This window comes from Dendrobates tinctorius, unplaced genomic scaffold (assembly GCF_039654945.1).
Source record: "Dendrobates tinctorius isolate UK_male_01 unplaced genomic scaffold, ASM3965494v1 ptg000069l, whole genome shotgun sequence".
NCBI classification, from domain to species: domain Eukaryota; kingdom Metazoa; phylum Chordata; class Amphibia; order Anura; family Dendrobatidae; genus Dendrobates; species Dendrobates tinctorius.
Window position 1 is genome coordinate 21,768,349 of NW_027361737.1, and position 22,622 is coordinate 21,790,970.

General features: G+C 43.8%; 1 protein-coding gene across 1 annotated transcript in view; it reads right to left on the reverse strand.

The window, feature by feature from the left end:
• Positions 1-22,622, reverse strand: part of PROC (protein C, inactivator of coagulation factors Va and VIIIa) — a 226,464-nt gene that overhangs the window by 125,206 nt on the left and 78,636 nt on the right. The window contains exon 6 of the mRNA XM_073581084.1: positions 10,396-10,536. Coding sequence (XP_073437185.1) covers positions 10,396-10,536 — 141 coding nt within the window. The remainder of the gene's footprint in view (positions 1-10,395; positions 10,537-22,622) is intronic.

A 22,622-nucleotide genomic window follows, 5' to 3' on the forward strand; every position in this document is an offset into this window, starting at 1 on the left:
TTTTATTTCCCAAAAATGAATTTATTAGGGAATTTTTTTTTTTTTATTTAGCGATTTTTTTTTATAAATTATTTTTACACTTTTTTTTTTAACTTTATTACAATGTCCCAGGGGGGACATAACTGTCATGTGACAGATCGCTGATCTGTCACATCACAGATCGCTGTGACAGATCAGCGATCTGTCACAGGCAGTGCAGAAGGCTTCCTCGTGCCTTCGCTTTGCAGACATGAGGAAGCCGGTTCCCTGCAGGCCCCCGAAGGTCCTCGCTGCCATTTTGGATCCGGAGGGAAGGAGGCCCCCGCTGCACATTGAGCTGCTGTGGGGGTCTCAGGGAAGCACGCAAGGAGCCCCCTCCCTGCTGATGCTTCCCTAAACCCCGGTACGCTGCGATCGTGTTTGATCGCAGTGTGCCAGGGGTTAACGTGTCAGGAGCGGTCCGTGACTGCCCCTGGCACACAGTGCCGGGTGTCAGCTGTGATAATCAGCTTACACCCGGCCGCGATCGCTATGACGTACTATCCCGTCCAGGGCTGGCGTCAGCACCCGGGCAAGTGCCAGGGCCCTGGCGAGATGGGGGGGCCCACTCACGCTGTCTGGGATACCTGCCGGCGCCGCCACGCCCCCCATGTACCAACCCCATCCTGCGCCCTCCCTGAGGGACCCACGCAGCCCCTTAGAGCCAGCAATGATCAACGCTTCGGCTGTAATCTTGTGTGCGACACAGGACCTGTGATGAGGTCACAGGAGGGGAGGAGTCAGGGGTCACATGATCAGGGTGGCTGCAGGACTCTGCTGTGCTGGTTGCGTCATTATGGTGCTGGTCTGGATGAGGTAAAGTTTCTGTGTGGGGTCAGGAGGGGTTTACAGGGTGGATGTAGCAGAGCCGTGTGTGTACGAGGTGTACGGAGCGGAGCCATGTGTGTACGAGGTGTACCGGAGCAGAGCCGTGTGTGCACGAGGTGTATGGAGCGGAGCCGTGTGTGCACAAGGTTTACGGAGCGGAGCCATGTGTACAAGGTGTAAGGAGCGGAGCTGCGTGTGTACAAGGTGTACCAGAGCAGAGCCATGTGTGTACGAGGTGTACCGTAGCAGAGCCATGTGTGTGCGAGGTGTACGGAGTGGAGCCATGTGTGTACGAAATGTATGGAGCGGAGCCATGTGTGTACAAAGTGTGCGGTGCAGAGCCGCATGTGTACGAGGTGTACGGAGCGGAGCCATGTGTGTACAAGGTGTACGGTGCAGAGCCATGTGTGTATGAGGTGTGCGGAGCCGCATGTGTACGTGGTGTACGGATCAGAGCCGTGTGTGTACGAGGTGTACGGAACGGAGCCCTATGTGTACGGAACTGAGCCGTGTGTTTATGGAGTGGAGCAGAGCCAGGGGTGTACAAGGTGTATCGAGCGGAGACGTGTGTGTACGAGGCATACAAAGCGGAGCCATGTGTGTACGAGGTGTATGGTGGGGAGCATTTATACCTCCCGAGTCCCAACCGTCCCGGATCCAGCGAGACAGTCCCGATTTTGAGAGAGAGACTGCCCCAGCCGGGAGCTTACTTTTTCCGCGGACATAGGAGTACACAGCGGAGCCCCAATGAGCACTTTAAAACTCTCACGTAACGATCTACCAGAAGTGACGTGCTGGAATCTGACCAGAAATGAGGTAATTTCGGGAGGATATTATGACGGAACCAAGGAGGCACTTCAGGGAATGCTTCATATCCATCACCGTGTCCTCCTCTGACAGAGCGGACAGCGGGATCGCCTTGCAATCGGGGATGTCGGCCATGTGAGCAGATCATGATATGCCCTGCACCAGGAGGCTCAGGTGGGCACTACAATGGGAGCCGGGCTGCTATGGTATCTTTATAGAATATTTCTTTCTTTGTTTCTTTCTCTCTCTCTGTTCTTTCTCGCTAATCTTTTTTTTTCTCTCTCTCTGTTCTCTTTCTTTCCCCTCTTTCTTTCTTTCTCTGTTCTTTCTCTCTCTCTGTCTGTTCTCTCTCTTTCTTTCTTTCTGCTTTCTTTCCCCTCTTTCTTTTTCTCTCTACCTCTCTGTTCTTTCTTTCTTTCCCCTCCTTCTTTTTCTCTCTCTCTCCCTGTTCTTTTTTTCTGTCCACTCTTTTTCTCTCTGTTCTTTCTTTCTCCGTTCTTTCTTTCCCCTTTCTTTCTTTCTTTCTCTCTCCCTCTCTGTTCTTTTTTCCCCTCTTTCTTTCTCTCTCTCTGTTCTTTCTCTCTAATCTTTTTTTTTCTCTCTCTGTTCTTTCTGTTCTCTTTCTTTCCCCTCTTTCTTTCTGTCTCTGTTCTTTCTCTCTCTCTGTCTGTTCTCTTTCCTCTTTCTTTCTTTCTCGCTCTCTGTTCTCTTTCTTTCTGCTTTCTTTCCCCTCTTTCTTTCTCTCTGTTCTTTCCCCTCCTTCTTTTTCTCTCTCTCTCTCTCTCTGTTCTTTTTTTCTGTCCACTCTTTTTCTCTGTTCTTTCTCTTTCTTTTTTTTTCTTTCTCTCTGTTCTTTCTTTCCCCTCTTTCTTTCGCTCTTTGTTCTTTCTTTACCCTCTTTCTTTCTCTTTCTCTCTGTTCTTTTCTTTCTCTCTCTGTTTCTCTCTCTCTGTTCTTCCTTTCTTTCTCTCTGTTCTTTATTTTCCCCTCTTTCTTTCTTTCCCTCTGTTCTTTCTCTCCCTGTTCTTCCTTTCTTTCTCTGTTCTTTATTTCCCCTCTTTCTTTCTCTCTTTCTGTTCTCTCTCTCTCTATTCTTTCTTTCTCTCTCTCTTCTTTCTTTCATGCGTACACTAATAATCAATAGCCTCCTTCACATGAACGTGTTTTGCCACAGAGCGAGTGTCCGGGTGATCCACACGGAGACAAGTCCATTTTTGGCCGGCACCACGGATGTCACACGGCATGAATCATGGTATGTGTTAAGGGGGGGGGCCCACTGAGACACTTTCGCCCGGGGCCCTCAAAAACCTGGAGCCGGCCCTGATCCCGTCCCTGGGAATTAAGTCCCAGGGCACATGGATGGGATAGTACGTCATATGGCAGAAAGGGGTTAAGAAACATTATTCATGCGTTATTTATACATCTTGGCTCTGCAAAACCAGTATAATTGGATGAACAAATATTTGAACATAGTAACAATAGTCAAACCAATTACATATCGCTTGTGAAAACACTAATAAAATTTTTATTACATTTCAAAGAAGCTTAATTTGAGGCATCATATAAACACAGCTCAAAGCAAGCCGTGGCGAAATCTCCTCAATTCCCTAGATGTCGAACCAGAGTCATCAATCCATAGACCACATATCTTGTCAAATTTAGGTATAGCATCTCTTTTTAAGTATATGTCTTTTTCCAAATTTACTAACCAGTTAACTTTATCAATAAATTCTGATATCATAGGCTCCTGATCAGCTATCCATTTTTGGGCTATCAATTTTCTTGCCATATATAACATACGTGCTGCCGCAATTTTGCCAGACTCATCAATAGACAGATCTTCAATATACATACTAATGGTGTAAGCTCTACATCAACTGAATAAACCCTGTTAATCATTGCTACAACATTCTTCCAAAAGGACACCAAGATAGGACAGTTCCGCATCATATGAAGCATATCTGCTATGTTAGATTTACATCTAGGACAGTAGGGACTTGACCGAAATCCTATATTAAAGAAGAATTGAGGTGTCCTGTATACCTGGTGTATCACATATATATGGGACAGTCTATGGGATTCACTTAAAGACAGCTGCGGAACTCTTTCCAGTGATTTTCCTCTATGGGTCCCATTACACTCTCCCATAAGACAGAGTGCTATTAACCATAATTTACCTGTAAGACGTCATACACATGTGTGATCACTACATGGCCAGGAGAAATTTCAGCCTCTGGATTTAAACAAGAGTGATCCCATTTACTGATTACAAGGAAAGATCTTGAAAATGTGAAGAATGGTACAAATAACTTTTTTGTAATACTGAATATGTAAAGTTACAGTCATGGTGGGAATTCCTGACCCCCTTGAAATTGTTCCAGAAAATCAAGTATTTCTCTCAGAAAATTGTTCCAATTACTCGTTTTCTTATACACATTTTTATTTCCTTTGTGTTTATATGAACAACACAAAAAAAGAGAGAATAAAAAGGCAAATTGGACATAATTTCATGCAAAACCTCGAAAATAGGCAGGGCAAAATTGTTGGCACCCTTCCAAAAATGTGCGTAAACAACTTTGTTTTAAGCATGTGATGCTCAATCAAACTTACCTGTGGCAAGTAACAGGTGAGGACAATATGAAAATCACACATGAAACAACATAAAAAGGGTAGAAGTTCACTCCATCTTTGGGTTGTGTGTCTGTGTGTGTCACATGAAGCATGGAGCAAATAAAGAGGAGAAGAGAACTGTCTTAAGACTTGAGAACCAAAACTGCTGAACAATATTAACAATCTGAAGGTTACAAGTCAATCTCCAGACATCTTGATGTTCCTTTGTACACAGTGCACAACATAATCAAGAGGTTTACAACCTATGGCACTGTAGATAATCTGCCTGGATGTGGACAGCAGAGAAAAATTCATGAAAGGTTGAAATGAAAAAATGCAGAATAGTCAGGATGTTGGATAAATAGCCCCGATCAAGTTCCAAAGAAATTGAAGCTGTCCTGCAGGCTCAGGGTGCATCAGTGTAAGCACGAACTATCTGTTGACAGTTGAATTAAATGAAATGCTATAGCAGGAGACCCAGGAGGGCCCCACTGCTGACACTGACAGAAAAACAGCTAGACTACGGTTTGCTAAAATTTATGTAAGCCAAAATCCATCTGGAAAAGCGTCTTGTGGACAGATAAGGCCAGCACAGAGTTTTGTGGCAAAGCACACTATTCTACTGATCACCGAAAATGGAATGAGGCCTACAAAGAAAAGAACACAGTTCCTACAGTCAAATATAGTGAAGGTTCAAAGATGTTTTGGGATTGTTTTTCTGCTTCAGGCACTAGGTGCCTTGACTGTGTGCAAGGCGTCATGAAATCTGCAGATTACCAAAGGATTATAAGTCGGAATGCAGTGCCCAGTGTCAAAAAGCTAGGTTTGTGTCCTAGGTCATGGGTCATCCAGCAGGACAATGACTCCAAGCATACTTGAAGAAGCATCCAGAAATGAATGGAAACAAAGCGCTGGAGAGTTCTGAAGTGGCCAGCAATGAGTACGGATCTAAATTCCACTGGATACCATGTAAAGAGATCTTAAAATTGCTGTTGGGAGAAGGCACCCTTCAAATATGAAAGGCATGGAACAGTTTACAAAAGAAGAGTGGTCCAAAATTCAAGTTCAGAGGTGTAAGAAGCTTGTTGATGGTTATAGGAAGTGATTGATTGCAGTTATTTATTCCAAAAGGTGTGCAACCAAATATTAAGCTGTGTGAAATTATATCCAATATGTTTTCTTTCTGCTTTTTTGTGTTGTTCCAATACACACAAAGGAAATAAACATGTGTATAGCAAAACGTGTAATTGCAATATTTTTCTGGAACAAATACATTTTCTGAAACAATTTCAAGGATGCCAACACTTTTGGCCATTAATGTATATCCCATTAAGTCGGCCATGACACATTCTATTTCTTTTTTCAAAGTAACAAAATGAGACCCCTTTGTTCAGCATGTGTTACTGCAATTAGACAGGAATTTAATGCAATAAAGCAAATTATTAAACAACATGTATGTCAGTACCTGGATAAGAATGGAGAGTCAGCATGGGTTTGTAACTAATAAGTCATGTCAGACTAACTTAATGTCCTTCTATGACAGAATCACTGATTGGGTGGATCAAGGAAATGCTGTAGATATAGTATAGCTTGACTTCAGCAAAGCATTTGACAAAGTCTCTCATACAATCCTTATTGAAAAAATGGCGAAGTATGGAATGGACAAGGCAACGGTTAGGTGGATTCATAACTGGCTTAGTGATCGGACCCAAAGAGTGGTCGTAAATGGCTGCACATCCAGTTGGAAGAATGTCTCAAGTGGGGTACCACAGGGTTCTGTCCTGGGCCCTGTATTGTTCAACATCTTTATCAACGATTTAGATGAAGGAATTGAGGGTAAACTGATTAAATTTGCTGATGACACAAAGCTAGGAGGGATAGCTAATACTAGAGAAGAGAGAGAGAGACACTGGGCCATATACATCACATAGGAGACACAGGCACTGGGGAATATACAATGGGGGAAATAAGTATTTGATGCCTTGCTGATTTTGTAAGTTTGCCCACTGACAAAGACATGAACAGTCGATAATTTTAAGGGTAGGTTAATTTTAACACTGAGAGATAGAATACCAAAAATAAAATCCAGAAAATCGTAATGTATAAATTATATAAATTTATTTGCATTTTGCAGTGAGAAATACAGTGGGGCAAAAAAGTATTTAGTCAGTCAGCAATAGTGCAAGTTCCACCACTTAAAAATATGAGAGGCGTCTGTAATTTACATCATAGGTAGACCTCAACTATGGGAGACAAACTGAGAAAAAAAAAATCCAGAAAATCACATTGTCTGATTTTTTTTCCTTTTATTTGCATATTACGGTGGAAAATAAGTATTTGGTCAGAAACAAAATTTCATCTCAATACTTTGTGATATATCCTTTGTTGGCAATGACAGAGGTCAAACGTTTTCTGTAAGTCTTCACAAGGTTGCCACACACTGTTGTTGGTATGTTGGCCCATTCCTCCATGCAGATCTCCTCTAGAGCAGTGATGTTTTTGGCTTTTCGCTTGGCAACACGGACTTTCAACTCCCTCCAAAGGTTTTCTATAGGGTTGAGATCTGGAGACTGGCTAGGCCACTCCAGGACCTTGAAATGCTTCTTTCGAAGCCACTCCTTCATTGCCCTGGCGGTGTGCTTTGGATCATTGTCATGTTGAAAGACCCAGCCACGTTTCATCATCAATGCCCTTGCTGATGGAAGGAGGTTTGCACTCAAAATCTCACGATACATGGCCCCATTCATTCTTTCATGTACCCGGATCAGTCGTCCTGGCCCCTTTGCAGAGAAACAGCCCCAAAGCATGATGTTTCCACCACCATGCTTTACAATAGGTATGGTGTTTGATGGATGCAACTCAGTATTCTTTTTCCTCCAAACACGACAAGTTGTGTTTCTACCAAACAGTTCCAGTTTGGTTTCATCAGACCATAGGACATTCTCCCAAAACTCCTCTGGATCATCCAAATGCTCTCTAGCAAACTTCAGACGGGCCCGGACATGTACAGGCTTAAGCAGTGGGACATGTCTGGCACTGCAGGATCTGAGTCCATGGTGGCGTAGTGTGTTACTTATGGTAGGCCTTGTTACATTGGTCCCAGCTCTCTGCAGTTCATTCACTAGGTCCCCCCCCGCGTGGTTCTGGGATTTTTGCTCACCGTTCTTGTGATCATTCTGACCCCACGGGGTGGGATTTTGCGTGGAGCACCAGATCGAGGGAGATTATCAGTGGTCTTGTATGTCTTCCATTTTCTAATTATTGCTCCCACAGTTGATTTCTTCACTCCAAGCTGGTTGGCTATTGCAGATTCAGTCTTCCCAGCCTGGTGCAGGGCTACAATTTTGTTTCTGGTGTCCTTTGACACCTCTTTGGTCTTCACCATAGTGGAGTTTGGAGTCAGACTGTTTGAGGGTGTGCACAGGTGTCTTTTTATACTGATAACAAGTTTAAACAGGTGCCATTACTACAGGTAATGAGTGGAGGAAAGAGGAGACTCTTAAAGAAGAAGTTACAGGTCTGTGAGAGCCAGAAATCTTGATTGCTTGTTTCTGACCAAATACTTATTTTCCACCATAATATGCAAATAAAAGGAAAAAAAAACAGACAATGTGATTTTCTGAATTTTTTTTTCTCAGTTTGTCTCCCATAGTTGAGGTCTACCTATGATGTAAATTACAGACGCCTCTCATCTTTTTAAGTGGTGGAACTTGCACTATGGCTGACTGACTAAATACTTTTTTGCCCCACTGTAAGTATTTGGTGGCAAAAGCCTTGTTGGCAAGTACAGCAGTCAGACTTTTTTTTGCAGTTGATGATGAGGTTTGTGCACATGTCAAGAGGAATTTTGATCCACTTCTCTTTGCAGATCATCTCAAAATCATTAAGATTTTGAGTCTGTCGCTTGGCAACTCGGAGCTTCAACTCCCTCCATAAGTTTTCTATGGGATAAAGGTCTGGAGACTGGCTAGGCCACTTCATGACCTTATAATGTGCTTTTTTTTGAGCCTTTCCTTTGTTGCCTTGGCTGAATGTTTTGGGTCATTGTCTTGCTGGAAGACCCAGCCATGACCTATTTTTAATGTCCTGGCGGAGGGAAGGAGGTTGTCACTCAGGATTTTACTGTACATGGCTCCATCCATTCTCTCATTGATGCGGTGAAGTAGTCCTGTGCCCTTAGCAGAGAAACACCCCTAAAACATAATATTTCCACCTCCATGCTTGACAGTGGGGACAGTGTTCTTCGGGTCATAGGTAGCATTTGTCTTCCTCCAAATATGGCGACTTTGAGTTAAGAGCTCAATATTTGTCTCATCTGACCACAGCACCTTCTCCCAATCACTCACACAATCATCCAGGTGTTCATTGGCAAACTTCAGACAGGCCTGCACATGTGCCTTCTTGAGCAGGGGGACCTTGCGGGAACTGCAGGATTTTAAACCTTTATGGAATAATGTGTTACCAATGGTTTTTTTGGTGACTGTGGTCTCAGCTGCCTTGAGATCATTAACAAGTTCCCCCATGTAGTTTTAGGCTGATCTCTCACTTTCCTCATCATCAAGGAAATCCCCCAAGGTGAGATTTTGCATGGTGCCCCAGATCGATGTCGATTGACAGCCATTTTGTATTTCTTCCATTTTCATACTATTTCACCAACAGTTGTCTCCTTCTCACCCATCGCCTTACATATGGTTTTATAGCCCATTCCAGCTTTGTGCAGGTCTTTAATGCAGGTAACGAGTTGATTAGGAGCATCTAACTGGTCTGTAGAAGACAGAACTCTTAATGGTTGGTAGAGGATCAAATACTTATTTCTCACTGCAAAATGCAACTAAATTTATATAATTTATACAATGTGATTTTCTGGATTTTATTTTTGATATTCTATCTCTCAATGTTAAAATTAACCTACCCTTAAAATTATAGACTGTTCATGTCTTTGTCAGTGGGCAAACTTACAAAATCAGCAAGGGATCAAATACTTATTTCCCCCAGGATAGATAGATAGAGTAGTGCTCAAAAATATTTAAACACCAATTTCAAATTAGGTTTATTAGCGAAATGTATAAACTTTCTGCTCTTTGCAATTAGGTAAACAAGAACAAGTGATTGCTCCAAATTCACACAAAATGAGTTCACCATATTCTCCTGACCCCACAACGCTTAAGCCCCAGATGGGAATTGTCTTCCACTTTATTCTTCCAGTATAGATCCTCTCTTTTAAAAGTGAGGTTTGAAAAAGATCAGGGACAGGGTCGAAACGTCACCTTGTTTTCACTGATACGGTTTTTGTGATGAACTTTTTGTTAATGAAATAAAAACACAAGAATTTCTTTGCAATCAATTGATATTTTGAGTGAGGCTTTTTTCCTCCTGATTACTGTTACTGGACGAGGTCCATGTTCAGCCTGCACCTACACCCTAGCAAGAGTGCGCGTCATTTATCCTTCTACTTGTCAGTGGGCAAACTTACAAAATCAGCAAGGGATCAAATAATTATTTCCTTCATGGTACATCACTTAAGAGACACTGGGGCATATACGTCACATAGGAGACACATATTGGGACATATACATAACATAGGAGACACTGGGACTGGGGCATATACATCACATAGGAAACAATGCACTATGTCTGGTGCTTTCATTATCAGGAAGGGAGACGAGAGTGCACTAACTTTGCTGGCATAGAATGTCCTGATGCTGGCAATGATCGACATCAGGACATAATCCTTCATTGCATGAGCCACAGAGTTCAGTAGTGAAATGCTGTATGTGCGTGCTCACAGTGTAAGAAGAAATTAAATGGACTCCAAATGGCAAAATGGGAATGCCAACCAAGCACTGTGTACCCCGGAAATGTAATGACATTGGAGGCCATAATTGGCTCGCGAGTCGGAGGTTCTACACCGCTAGTTTAGATATTAATTGTGTTTTAATATACAGTCCAAAGTTTTGGAATCTCTTTGGCCAATAAGCAATTTGTAAATAGCATATGATTCAGTTGAACCCAGTCTGGTGTGTTAGTCAAAAAAAATTGTTAGTCTCCCTGTTGTACAGTATATTCATCTGGAAAATGAAAACAGATAGTCTGTTGAAGAGATGAGGACCAAAAAGCAGTGGAGAAACTTACCAGCTGGTTGACAAGTGCGAAAATCGATACCTAGCTTGTACCCTGAAGCACAGCTGCAGCTGCGAGACGTACTGTTCTCAGCCTCTATACAGAAGTGGCTGCAGCCTCCATTATTAATGGAGCAGTTGAAATAGGCCACCTCTATAAGAAAGAACAATGGGTTAGTATTAAAAAGGTTGAACAGAGATCTTGCAATCAATATTTCAGTTGACCAATATAAAAATATCCACTTTATGAAAAGATGTTTTGCGACGCACTTCGTAATCATTGATTTCTTTTTTTTGCACCAAGCTGCCTGTCTTTGTGATGTTTTAGAGATCACTGATGCCACTGTGGTCCTGCAATAGGAGGTCACCCATGTAACTAGTCAGTTCATGGCATGTCTTCCCTCCTATATATTCCACAATCAGCAGTGAGTGGCATTATAGAAACAGCGGAAGCGTTTAGGAATCACAGAAACTAAGCCATTAAGTGGCGACCACTTATAGAGAGCATCACTGAGCACTGAGGAGCAGAGGGCATACAAGTCAACAAAGCTAACCTGACTCCATAACTGCAGAGTAAAAACCTCCTCTGGTATTAACAACAATTGTGCTTCATGACATGGGTTTCAATGACAGAGTAGCTACATATAAGTCTTATATCACCAAGCACAATGCCAAGCAGCAGATGGAGTGGTGTAAAGGAGCCATCACTGAATTCCAGAGCAATGTAATCGTGTTCTATGTAGTGATGAATCAGATTTCTCTATTTGGTGTTTGGGATTGGTCATGTCTGGAGAACATTACCTGCCTGACTGCACTGTGCCAGCTGTAAAGTTTGGTGGATGAGGGATAATACTAGGAGGTTGTTTTTCAAGGGTCAGTATAGGACCCTTAGTTCCAGAGAAGGGGGGAATATTATTGCTTCAGCATAACAAGATATTTTGGACAACTGTAGCTTCCAACATGACTGTCAAGGTGCACTAGGTTCATAAACGTATGGTTGGGTTAGTTTGGTGTAGATTTAAGAACTTGACAGGCCACACAAAGTATTGACCTCATCTCCATCAAACACATTTGGGATGAACTACAGCTGAGATTGTGTACCCAGTCCTTTCACCCAACCTCAGAGTCTGACCTCACAAATGTTCTTCTGGATGAAAGGGCAAAAATTCCCAAATACACCTCCAAAATCTTACGGAATGTCTTTGAAGAAGAGTGGAAGCTATTTTAGCTGCAAAGTGAGAACCAACTCCATATTAATGTGTATGGATTTAAAGTGGGAAGTCATAAAATCTATGCGGCCTTGGCTGTAGTAACTTGCAGGAGAGGTGCCCTGTCTCAAGTTCATGGCACCCTACAGACCCCTAAATTTCTGCTAGAACTTGAGCAGCAAAGACCAGAATCGATATTGGTGCCAAGGAGATGGACCTTACCCACCGATTAGTTATCTAGCAGGCATATTTACTAAGTTAAGAATTATTGTAACTATACAAGATGATTCTAAACATATAGAAATTAAAATGTTTATATACCCATTGACACATCTGATAAATCCATTTTCCAAGTGTATTTAACTGCTATAACAAATCTGTCCTGCTCTTACCTTGTAAATATTAAGTAGGCACCCCCACCCCCTTTGGGTATGCCTTCAATTTTGAATAAATCCCCAACAGTGTCACCAGCAAAGCAGCCCCACACCATCACACCTCCTCTTCCATGCTTCAAGGTGGGAACCAGGCATGTAGAGTCCATCTGTTCACCTTTTCTGCATCGCACAAAGACACAGTGGTTGGAACCAAAGATCTCAAATTTGGACTCATCAGACCAAAGCACAGAGTTCCACTGGTCTAATGTCCATTCCTTGTGTTCTTTAGCCCAAAACAAGTCTCTTCTGCTTGTTGCCTGTCCTTAGCAGTGGTTTCCTAGCAGCTATTTTACCATGAAGGCCAGCTGGACAAAGTCTCCTCTTAACAGTTGTTGTAGAGATGTGTCTGCTACTAGAACTGTGTGGCATTGACCTGGTCTCTAATCTGAGCTGCTGTTAACCTGCGATTTCTGAGGCTGGTGACTCAGATGAACTTATCCTCCACAGCAGAGGTGACTCTTGGTCTTCCTTTCCTGGGGCAGGCCTCATGTGAGCCAGTTTCTTTGTAACGCTTAATGTTTTTTGCCACTGCACTTGGGGACACTTTCAAAGTTTTCCCAATTTTTTGGACTGACTGACCTTCATTTCTTAAAGTAATGATGGCCACTCGTTTTTCTTTACTTAGCTGCTTTTTTCTTGCCATAATACCAATTCTAACAGTTTATTCAGTAGGACTTTCAGCTGTGTATCCTCTAGACTTCTGCACAACACAACTGATGGTCCCAACCCCATTTATAAGGCAAGAAATCCCACTTATTAAACCTGACAGGGCACACCTGTGAAGTGAAAACCATTTCGGGTGACTACCTCTTGAAGCTCATCAATAGAATGCCAAGAGTGTGCAAAGCAGTAATCAAAGGAAAAGGTGGCTACTTTGAAGAACCTAGAACATAAGACATACAGTATTTTCAGTTGTTTCACACTTTTTTGTTAATTATATAATTCCACATGTGTTAATTCATAGTTTTGATGCCTTCAGAGTGAATCTACAATATTCATAGTCACGAAAATAAAAAAACAAACCTTTGAATGAGGTGTGTCCAAACTTTTGGTCTGTACTATATATATATATATATATATATATATATATATATATACACACACATATACATTTTGTGTATTACACTGTGCCTATGCTTATATATTACAAATTTACTGATGTTCATGTGTGAAACTGATATAGAGAAGGTGTAGGATTTAGACTTAGTCGCTAAAGGGGGGTACAATAGAGTAAGAAAGGAGTAGGTTAGACCAATAGGATTTAGTTAGTTAGGAAGGGCCAACTGAGAGTAGTGTGGGTAACTTCCTGGGTTCAGTCAGTCAGAGGCTGGGAGCCAGGACAGGACAGTTGTTTCCCGTAACTTTCAAGCTGGGAACCCAGCCGTCCAGGGCCTATGGGCTGATAGTCACACGGTGGTGGAGGAATACAGGGCAGCATCAATATGGTAGCGGCAAACTTTGTGGGATCAACCCTAAACATCCGGGGCAAAACGGACAGGGAACTCCTGAAGCGGGTTGGGCTGACCAGACAAGAAGCTGCGGTACCGAAGGCGACAGTATGACCCTGTGGTATTCCTGGAGAAGGAGACACAGATTAGATATTAGAAAAAACTTTTTGACAGTTAGAATGATCAATGAGTGGAACATGCTGCCATGGGAAGTGGTGAGTTCTCCTTCAATGGAAGTCTTCAAACAGAGGCTGGACAGACATCTGACTGGGATGATTTAGCGAATCCTGCTTTGAGCAGGGGGTTGGACCAGATGGCCCAGGAGGTCCCTTCCAACTCTACGATTCTATGATTCTAAGTGAGGGACAGTACAGGGAACAGAATGGTGATGTTTTGTGAAGAACCTTGTGCTGTTTCTGTGACTAAACTAGACGAGCTGAGTAAACTGGTTTTGTTAAAGTTGAACCTGGACTGACTGTCATTGCGTGTTGCTTAAAGGAAAGAAGCCCCAGCAGACTGAGGTGGATCCTGATGTACAAGTAAGTGGACTACCAAGTGCACCACATAAGGGAAAATGTATTTATTATTATTATTATTATGTATTTATATAGCGCCATTAATTCCATGGTGCTGTACATGAGAAGGGGGGTTACATACAAAGTTATAGATATCGTTAACAGTAAACAAATTTACAATGAAAGACTGGTACAGGGGAGGGGACCCTGTCCTTGCGGACTTACATTCTACTGGATAGTGGGGAAGAGACAGACATTCGGGGGTGCAGCAGCTCTGGTGGTGAAGAGGCGGCAGCTCAGGCGGTGGTGAGGCGGCAGAATGGTCATTGCAGGCACTAAGCTTTCCTGAAAAGATGGGTTTTCAGGTTCCGTTTGAAGGATCCGAGGGTGGTGGATAATCAGACATGTTGAGGCATGGCATTCCAGAGGATAGGGGATATTCAGGAGAAATCTTGGAGGCGGTTGTGTGAGGAACAAATAAGTGTGGAGGAGAGTAGGATGTCTTGGGAGGATCGAAGATTACGTGAGGGAAGATATTGGGAGATTAGTTAAGAGATATAGGGAGGGGAAAGGTTGTGGATGGCTTTGTAGGTCAGTGTTAGTAGTTTGAACTGAATTCATTGGGGAATTAGGAGCCAATGGAGGGATTTGCAGAGGGGGGAGACAGCGGAGTAGCGAGGAGAGAAGTGGATTAGTCGGGCAGCAGAATTGAGGACAGACTGGAGTGATGCAAGAGAGTTAGCAGGGAGGCCACAGAGGAGAGTGTTGCAGTAGTCAAGGCGGGAGATGATGAGGGCATGTACAAAGTTTTAGTAGATTGAGGACTGAGGAAGGGACGGATTCTGGAAATATTTTTGAGTTGGAGGCGACAGGAGGTGGCAAGAGATTGGACGTGTGGTTGGAAGGACAGGGCAGAGTTGAGAGTTACTCCGAGGCAGCGAATTTCACGTGCTGGAGAGCCTGATGCCATTTACCATAATAGATAGATCGGGTAGGGAGGATACGTGAGATGGAGGAAAGATAATGAGTTCAGTTATGTCTACATTGAGTTTTAGGAAGCGAGAGGTGAAAAAGGAGGATATGGCTGATAGACACTCCGGGATTCTGGACAGCAGAGAGGTGACATCTGGGCCAGAGAGGTAGATCTGAGTGTCATCTGCATACAGGTGGTACTGGAAGCCATGGGACTTTATAAGTTGTCCTGGGCCAAGAGTATAGATAGAAAAAAGTAGGGGCCCCAGGACAGAGCCTTGGGAGACTCCAACAGAGAGGGGGCAGGATGAGGAGGTAGTGTGGGAGTGGGAAACGCTGAATGTGTGGTCAGAAAGGTATGATGAAATCCAGGACAGGGCAAGGTCTTTGATGCCAAGGGAAAAAAGAATCTGTAGCAGTAGGCAGTGGTCAACTGTGTCAAAGGCAGAGGACAGGTCAAAAAGGAGGATGGAGAACTGTCTGTTAGCTTTAGCTGTAAGTCATTAGTAATTTTGGTCAGGGCAGTTTCGGTGGAGTGGTGGGGGCAGAAGCCAGATTGCAGGATGTCAAGGAGGGAGTTAGATGAGAGGTGGGAGGAAAGTTGAGCATGGACATGCTGTTCAAGGAGTTTGGAAGCAAACGGGAATAGTGATATGGGGCGATAGCTGGGCATAGCAGTTGGGTCAAGGTTTGATTTTTTGAGGATGGGTGTTATGGTGGCATGTTTGAAGACAGAGGGGAAGGTACCAGAAGTTAGGGATAGATTGAAGAGATGGGTTAGGGCTGGAATGATCATATTAGTGAGGTTGGGGAGCAGGTGGGAAGGGATGGGGTCAAGTGCACAGGTGGTGAGGCGTGATTTGGAAAAGAGATTAGTAAGGTCTCCTTCAGTGATGTTGGAGAGGGAGGTTATTAGGGAAGGGCAGAGGTCTGGTATGTGGAGCGGTTGGGGTGGTGGAACTGTAAAGGTTTGCCTTGTTTGGTCAATATTGTTTTTGAAGTAGGTGGCAAAGTCCTCAGCAGAGATGAGGGGAGTTGGAGGTGGCAGTGGTGGGCGGAGGAGAGAGTTGAATGTGCTGAACAGTTGTTTTGGGTTGTGGGATAATGAAGATACAAGGTTTGTGAATTAGGTCTGTTGAGCAGAGGTGAGGGCTGATTTAAAGGCAAGTGTAGCTTGTTTAAAAGCAGTGAAGTCATCTGGCAGACGTGTTTTCTTCCAACGCTGCTCCACGACCCTGGATGCTTGTCGAAGATTTTTGGTGAGGTTGTTGTGCCAGGGTTGCCTATTGGTTTGTTGCACTTTGCCGTGCATGAGAGGGGCGACAGTCTATGGCTGATGTGAGGGTGGCGTTGTAGAACGCGGTGGCACTGTCCATGTTGTGGAGTGAAGATATGGAGGACAGAGGTCTGAGAGTCTGTGGATGTCTAGGTGTGCGAGGTTTCTGCGAGGATGTGCTAGTGGTTGGACATGGGGGGCAGGTGAGAAGGACAAGGATGAGGTGAGTAGATGGTGGTCAGATAGGGGGAGGGGAGAGGTTGTGAGATTAGATAGGGAACAGAGGCGGGTGAAGATGAGGCCTAGTGTATGTCCATCTGTGTGGGTAGCTGTGGAGGACCACTGAGTAAGTCCAAAGGATGAGGTAAGTGACAGGAGTTTGGAGGTTGCTGGCTGGTGGGTGTCAATGGGGATGTTCTTATCATTTCATTTTTTTTATCCAATCTTATTTATTGGTGTTTAAACATGAAAAAAAAACTGACATAAAAAACATCAGTGTTACAACATTAGCACATAACATGAAGAAGACATAAGCATTAACATACAGTAAATGTCTTGCATTAAAATTAAAACAGGAAAAAAAAAAAAAACAACTCAGGCTTATCTCCCGGAATGATAGTGTAATAAGTCTTTTGCCATCTGATGTATTTCAAAGGTAGGACTCAAACCCCACACACTAAAACAGTGGAACCTGTTTTCAAACTTATGTCATACATCACATGACCTCGACACATTTGAATACCGGCTTTGCAGCCAGGGATCCCATATACACTGAGTCTTCTATTTTACAGAGGCGGTTTGTGTAAGGGCTAATTCATGCTCACAGTGAAAGTTAATTTTTTCAGCTACTTCTGTAATGGTCGGAACTGTAGCACATTTCATTTAGCCGCCACTAGCAATCTAACTGCTATCAGTATGTGAGATAAGGCCCCCCTAATCATATGCGGAAACTCCTCTGTTCCAATATGTAAAATTACCAGGCTAGGAGACAGCGTCAGGCCTACCCCAAGGACTTCTAGTATTAATCTGGCAATGTCCTTCCATAGATTATTCAGAGCTGGACAGTCCCACCACATGTGTTCTAGTGTCCCCGGAAGCCCACATCTCCTCCAACATAATGGGGATTGGTCCGGGCCAAAGTGAGCCACTTGTACCGGAAACCTATACCAACGAAGGTGAATTTTTTTCAATTGTTCAAGATGGTTAAGACATGATTGAGACCTGTAACACCTCTCCCAGAGCATCTCTCCAAGCCCCCGGCTCCAGGGATATACCCAGTGAACGATCCCAGAGAGACATATAAGGAAGTTTTATATCCACATCAGGATCATTCAGAGCCTTGTATAGGATAGACACTCCTTTGGGGCCGGATTCTGGTATTAAGAAATATCCATTAGCTCTGCAATCTATTTTGGAGTTAAAAAAGGGTGATTCCGGTGAAATGACAAAAGATGGCGTATCTGTAAGTATTGATAGAAATATTTGCGTATACCTGGGTGTTTGGATGCTAAGTGATTAAAGGGCAGAATCCCCGAGCTCCTCATCAAGTCCTGAAGGTTCCTAGTCCCCGCCATTATCCAGACTTGTAAGTCTATATATGGAATATGTGCCTCAAGAGCTCTCAGAGGCACAATACTTGGGGGGATTTTAATTAGGGACGGGGCTAATTTCCTCCAATACTGTAATGCGGCTACCATTGTTGGCAAACCTGGTGTTTACTGGCTAATCTTAATAGCTTCAGCTTCCAAAACTAGGCGAGGAGAGTTCCTTTTAGCTTTTAGCATAGAATATTTCAATTTGAAGCTATCTGTGGTCCCTGTCATGATCCAGGCTGGATCTGACAAGTTAAATGGACAAAGTGAACTTTTTTTCCTTTGGCTTGGTGCCAAAGTGGGTTGATTGCCCCCGGTGGCCATTAGAATTATTACACGTGGTGTCGTTCGTTCTAAGTTGCCCCGGTGGTGGTGAGTGGTAGTGCACTTTAGTTTCTTTGGTTTAATGTGCACTTAATTATAAAACAGGTGTTAGGCTCTATAAAAGAGTGCCATGTGTGTTTGATCACTGATGGTGATATTGTGTGTTCATTTGGCAAGTAAGCCTGGGGTGAGGAAGGAGCTGAACATGAGTCCTGCGCAGCCCAGCCAGAGGGGACGAGTGGCAGCTATGTGGTCTGCAAGAAGGGCTGGCATGGCGTGGTGGAATCCCAGTTTATGGTGTCGGCAGGAAGTGCTTGCATGGCTTGGTGGAGTGGCGACTATGGACAGAGTTGCACTCAGCATGCGGGACTTGGTTGCTGAGAGCTGGACTCAATCATGCTTGACTTTTTGGGCAGTACCTGAACTCATCTTTGGGACTCTGTTACTGGACTTCTGCAATTGGTGGTGGACTCTGCTCCAAGGCTGGACTATGGTGAAGGATCCAGTTATGGTGATGGATCCGGGTGGAGGAGAAGATGCACGCAGATGGTGGGCTCTGTTGCTAGGAGCATACGCAACAAAGCAAAGCTAAGAGGTGTTTCCCCTGTTTTGTCATCTTTCCTCATGTGTGTTTTAGTGCAGTGGTGGGATTAGTTTCCGCACCGACCAATTCCCTAGTGAAGGTTTAGGTCAGGGCGAGCTAGGGTTTTTAGGCTCCTGTGCGTGCCCGGTGCGGAACCGGCATAGGGAACGTTAGGAGTGCAGTGACCCTGGCTCAGGGGAGCTCAGGAGGTCTCCACTTCCCTATTCCCTATCGCAGGGCTCACCATTGTTTATGTTTCCCAGGTTTCCCTTATTGTTTAAATTCGCCTTACTGGAGGCGGAGATTCCAGACTTGTTTATTCGTGTAATGTCTAAATTCGCCAGTTGGAGGTGTTGTATCCAGCTGCACGTGTTTATTATTTAAATTCGCCCCACTGGAGGCGGTGTATCCAGGGTCACGTGTGTCATATGGGTTCGCCTTGCGGTACTCGCTGCGTCTTGACACACGTGACCGTGACAGTCCCTGTCCATATGCCACCAGTCCCTGAGTCCAGTTAGAACAGATGCTCTGTGATATGCCAAGAGGTTCGGCATGCCCATCCCTCCAAGATCATATGGATAATATAATAAGTTACTCGCTATCCTTGGCTGTTTATGTGCCCAGATATAACGATTGGCCAATCGTTGAAGTAACAGGATATTCCTATTAGGGATTTTAAAAGGAATGCACCTAAAGAAATAGATAATTTTGGGAAGTATTATCATTTTAAAAATATTGATTCTCGCTATCCATGAGGTCATAATATTATGAAGTTTAGCTAACTCTGATTTAATAGTTTTAGCTAGATTAGAGAAGTTATTATCCACTACATTTTGGGAGCTTGTTAGTGTAATTCCTAAGTATGGGATACCGTCTGGCATCCACTTAAAGGGGAATCTATTCTCAAAAGATCTGCGCAGTGCATCTGGGACTGCAACTGGATATATCAAGGATTTCGTAGGGTTTAGTTTGTAATATGATATTTTACCAAATTCCTCCAGAACGGACATGACAGCTGAGAACGATGGCCCAATATTCAGACACGAGATTATGACATCGTCTGCATAAAGTCCCACATTATCTGTTACCGGGCCCACTTTGATCCCCGAGATATTGGAATCTAATCTTATGCGCTCAGCCAACGGTTCCATACTTAGTGCAAATATAATGGGGGATAGGGGGCAGCCTTGTCGTGTTCCGTTTGTTATTTGGAAAATTCCAGACAAGAAACCCGACGACAGTACCCTAGCACAGGGAATCGAATACATTGAACTAAATGCTGAAAAGATGGGACCCAAAAAGCCAAATTTAGTCAAGACAGCCCATAAATATCTCCAGTGCACCCTATCAAACGCTTTTTCAGCATCCAGTGACAGGAATCCACTGGGGACACCAGAAAGCTCCGCCACCCCTATCAAATCCAGCATTCTACTTGTACCATCTTTTGCTTTGCGTCCAGCCACGAACCCTATCTGGTCCGGAGAGATCAGTGATGGAATAATCAATTTCAAACGTGATGCCAGAATCTTTGTGAATAGCTTGACATCACAGTTCAAAAGTGCTATAGGTCAAAACTTGCCTGGGACCGTGGGGGACTTCCCTGGTTTAGGGAGGGTAGTGATCGTAGCCTCCAACCCGTGCGTAGAAACATTGCCTGTTTCTCTCCACGCTGCAAATAGACGTAATAGAAAGGGAATCAAATTTTGTTGAAAACATCGGTAATAGACATTTGAGAATCCATCCGGACCAGGGACCCCATATCGTTTAGTATGGTTTATAGCGAATTGAACTTCTTCCTCAGTGAAAGGGGCATTCAAAAGCGTTAATTGATCTGGGGAAATATGGGGCAGATTGATTGATTGAAGATATTTGTCTATTTGTTGTTGATCAGGTTGCGGAGTAGATGTATCGTCTTTTAAATTATAAAGATGGGTATAGTATTTGGAAAATACTTCTACAATTTCAATCGGATTTCTAACAAGCCTTCCCTCAGAATCCACTAAATATTCCACTCTAGATTTCACTTCCCTATGGCGAACTCTACGAGCTAGCAGGGCACCCGCGCTATCACTTGTGGCATATAATTTAGTTCTAAATTTCTTTAGATTATGGGCATATATAGACAGGAAAGTTTTACGCAGTTTAAATCTAATCTGGAAAATTTATTTTGAAACAGCAAGAGAAGGATTAGGCTACTTTCACACTTCAGGTTTTCGGCGTCAGGCGCGATCCGGCGTCGTGCCGGAACGCCGGATCCGGCAAATGTTTAGTAAAACCGGATGTGACGGATCCGGTTTTCTGCCGGATCAGTCTTTTTCTTGACAGACAAAACCGGATCCGTCTCATCCGGTTCATCCGTTTTTCTATCCGTTTTTCGACGGATTACGCCGGATCCGGTTTTTAAAATTGACCCTTGTGGCCTTCCGAACGGGATTGGCTACTGGAAAACTATATATAGCATGTTCCTACAGCCCTTCTTTGACAGGTTGTAGAGGAGAAAGTGCAGGTTGGAGAGAAGAGCAAGTTACTGGCGAAGATGGATGTTGTCATTGGAAATATTTTGAAGAATTTGGCGGATTTTATAGCGGAGGCGAATCGTTTGAGGGTGATTGTTCTGGAGAAGGAGAGAGCGAGACAGCAGCGCATCAGGCATCGTTGACGACGTTTGTGGATCCACCCCATCACAGCCAAGAGAATGACGCGTGGGGTCTATTCTACACTCTGCATGGACCTTCGACGAAACCCGGATAAATTTTTTGGATATGTTCGGATGAAAATGGAGAATTTTGATTACTTGGTGGAGCGCATTGCACACCTCATAAGAAAAGCGGACACCTATTGCCGCTTCTCTGTTTCACCCGCAGAGCGTCTGATGGTGACTTTAAGGTAAGCCACATTTATTGGATGTGATCGCATCAGAGCACACTTTCACTGCAATCTTGTTGGTGGTAGTTTGTATCTCCAAGTGTTATAGCTCAGTTTTGGTATGTAATGCTGTGATTTAAAACTAATTTATTGTTTTTTAATTCCCCACAGATTTCTTGCAACTGGAGAATCCCTTTCGTCACTGCATTTCCAGTACAGACTCGGGATTTCCACCATATCTGGAATAGTGAAGTACACATGCCGTGCACTGTGGGACTCCTTAGCTGAAGAGTTTTTACCAGAGCCCACAACAGAGAGGTGGATTGAAATTGCTGACAAGTTTCAACAGATATGTCAGTTTCCCAACTGCTTGGGCGCTGTGGATGGGAAACATATCCGCATTGTAAAGCCAGCTGGATCGGGATCGGAATATTTCAATTACAAGAAATATTTCTCAATTGTCCTCATGGCCATCGCTGACGCGGAATACAAATTTATTACGGTTGATATTGGGGCCTATGGCCGCTCGAATGACTCTCAAGTTTTCAAACTGTCTGCCATGGGGCGTAAACTGTATGGAAACACCTTCCAGTTCCCACCACCTAGACCGCTGCCGCAAACATCTGGTCCACCTATGCCATTTGTCTGTGTAGGGGATGAAGCCTTCCAGCTGTCAGAACACCTTTTGAAACCGTACTCTAGCAGAGGATTGACAAGACCAAAACGCATTTTTAATTACCGCCTCACAAGAGCAAGAAGAATGGTTGAATGTACCTTTGGTATTCTGACAGCCAAATGGCGGGTCCTATTGACTGCGATCAACCTCAAGACAGAAACTGTGGACGAGGTGATCAAAGCGTGCGTGGTACTCCACAATTTTGTTATCTGCAAGGAACCCATTTCCATTGAGGACACCTCTGAAGAAACCACCTTGCAAGATTACCATGACATTACCACTAGAAGTTCTGTGACGGTTTCAGTAATGAGGGACAATTTTGCACTATACTTTATGTCACCTCAAGG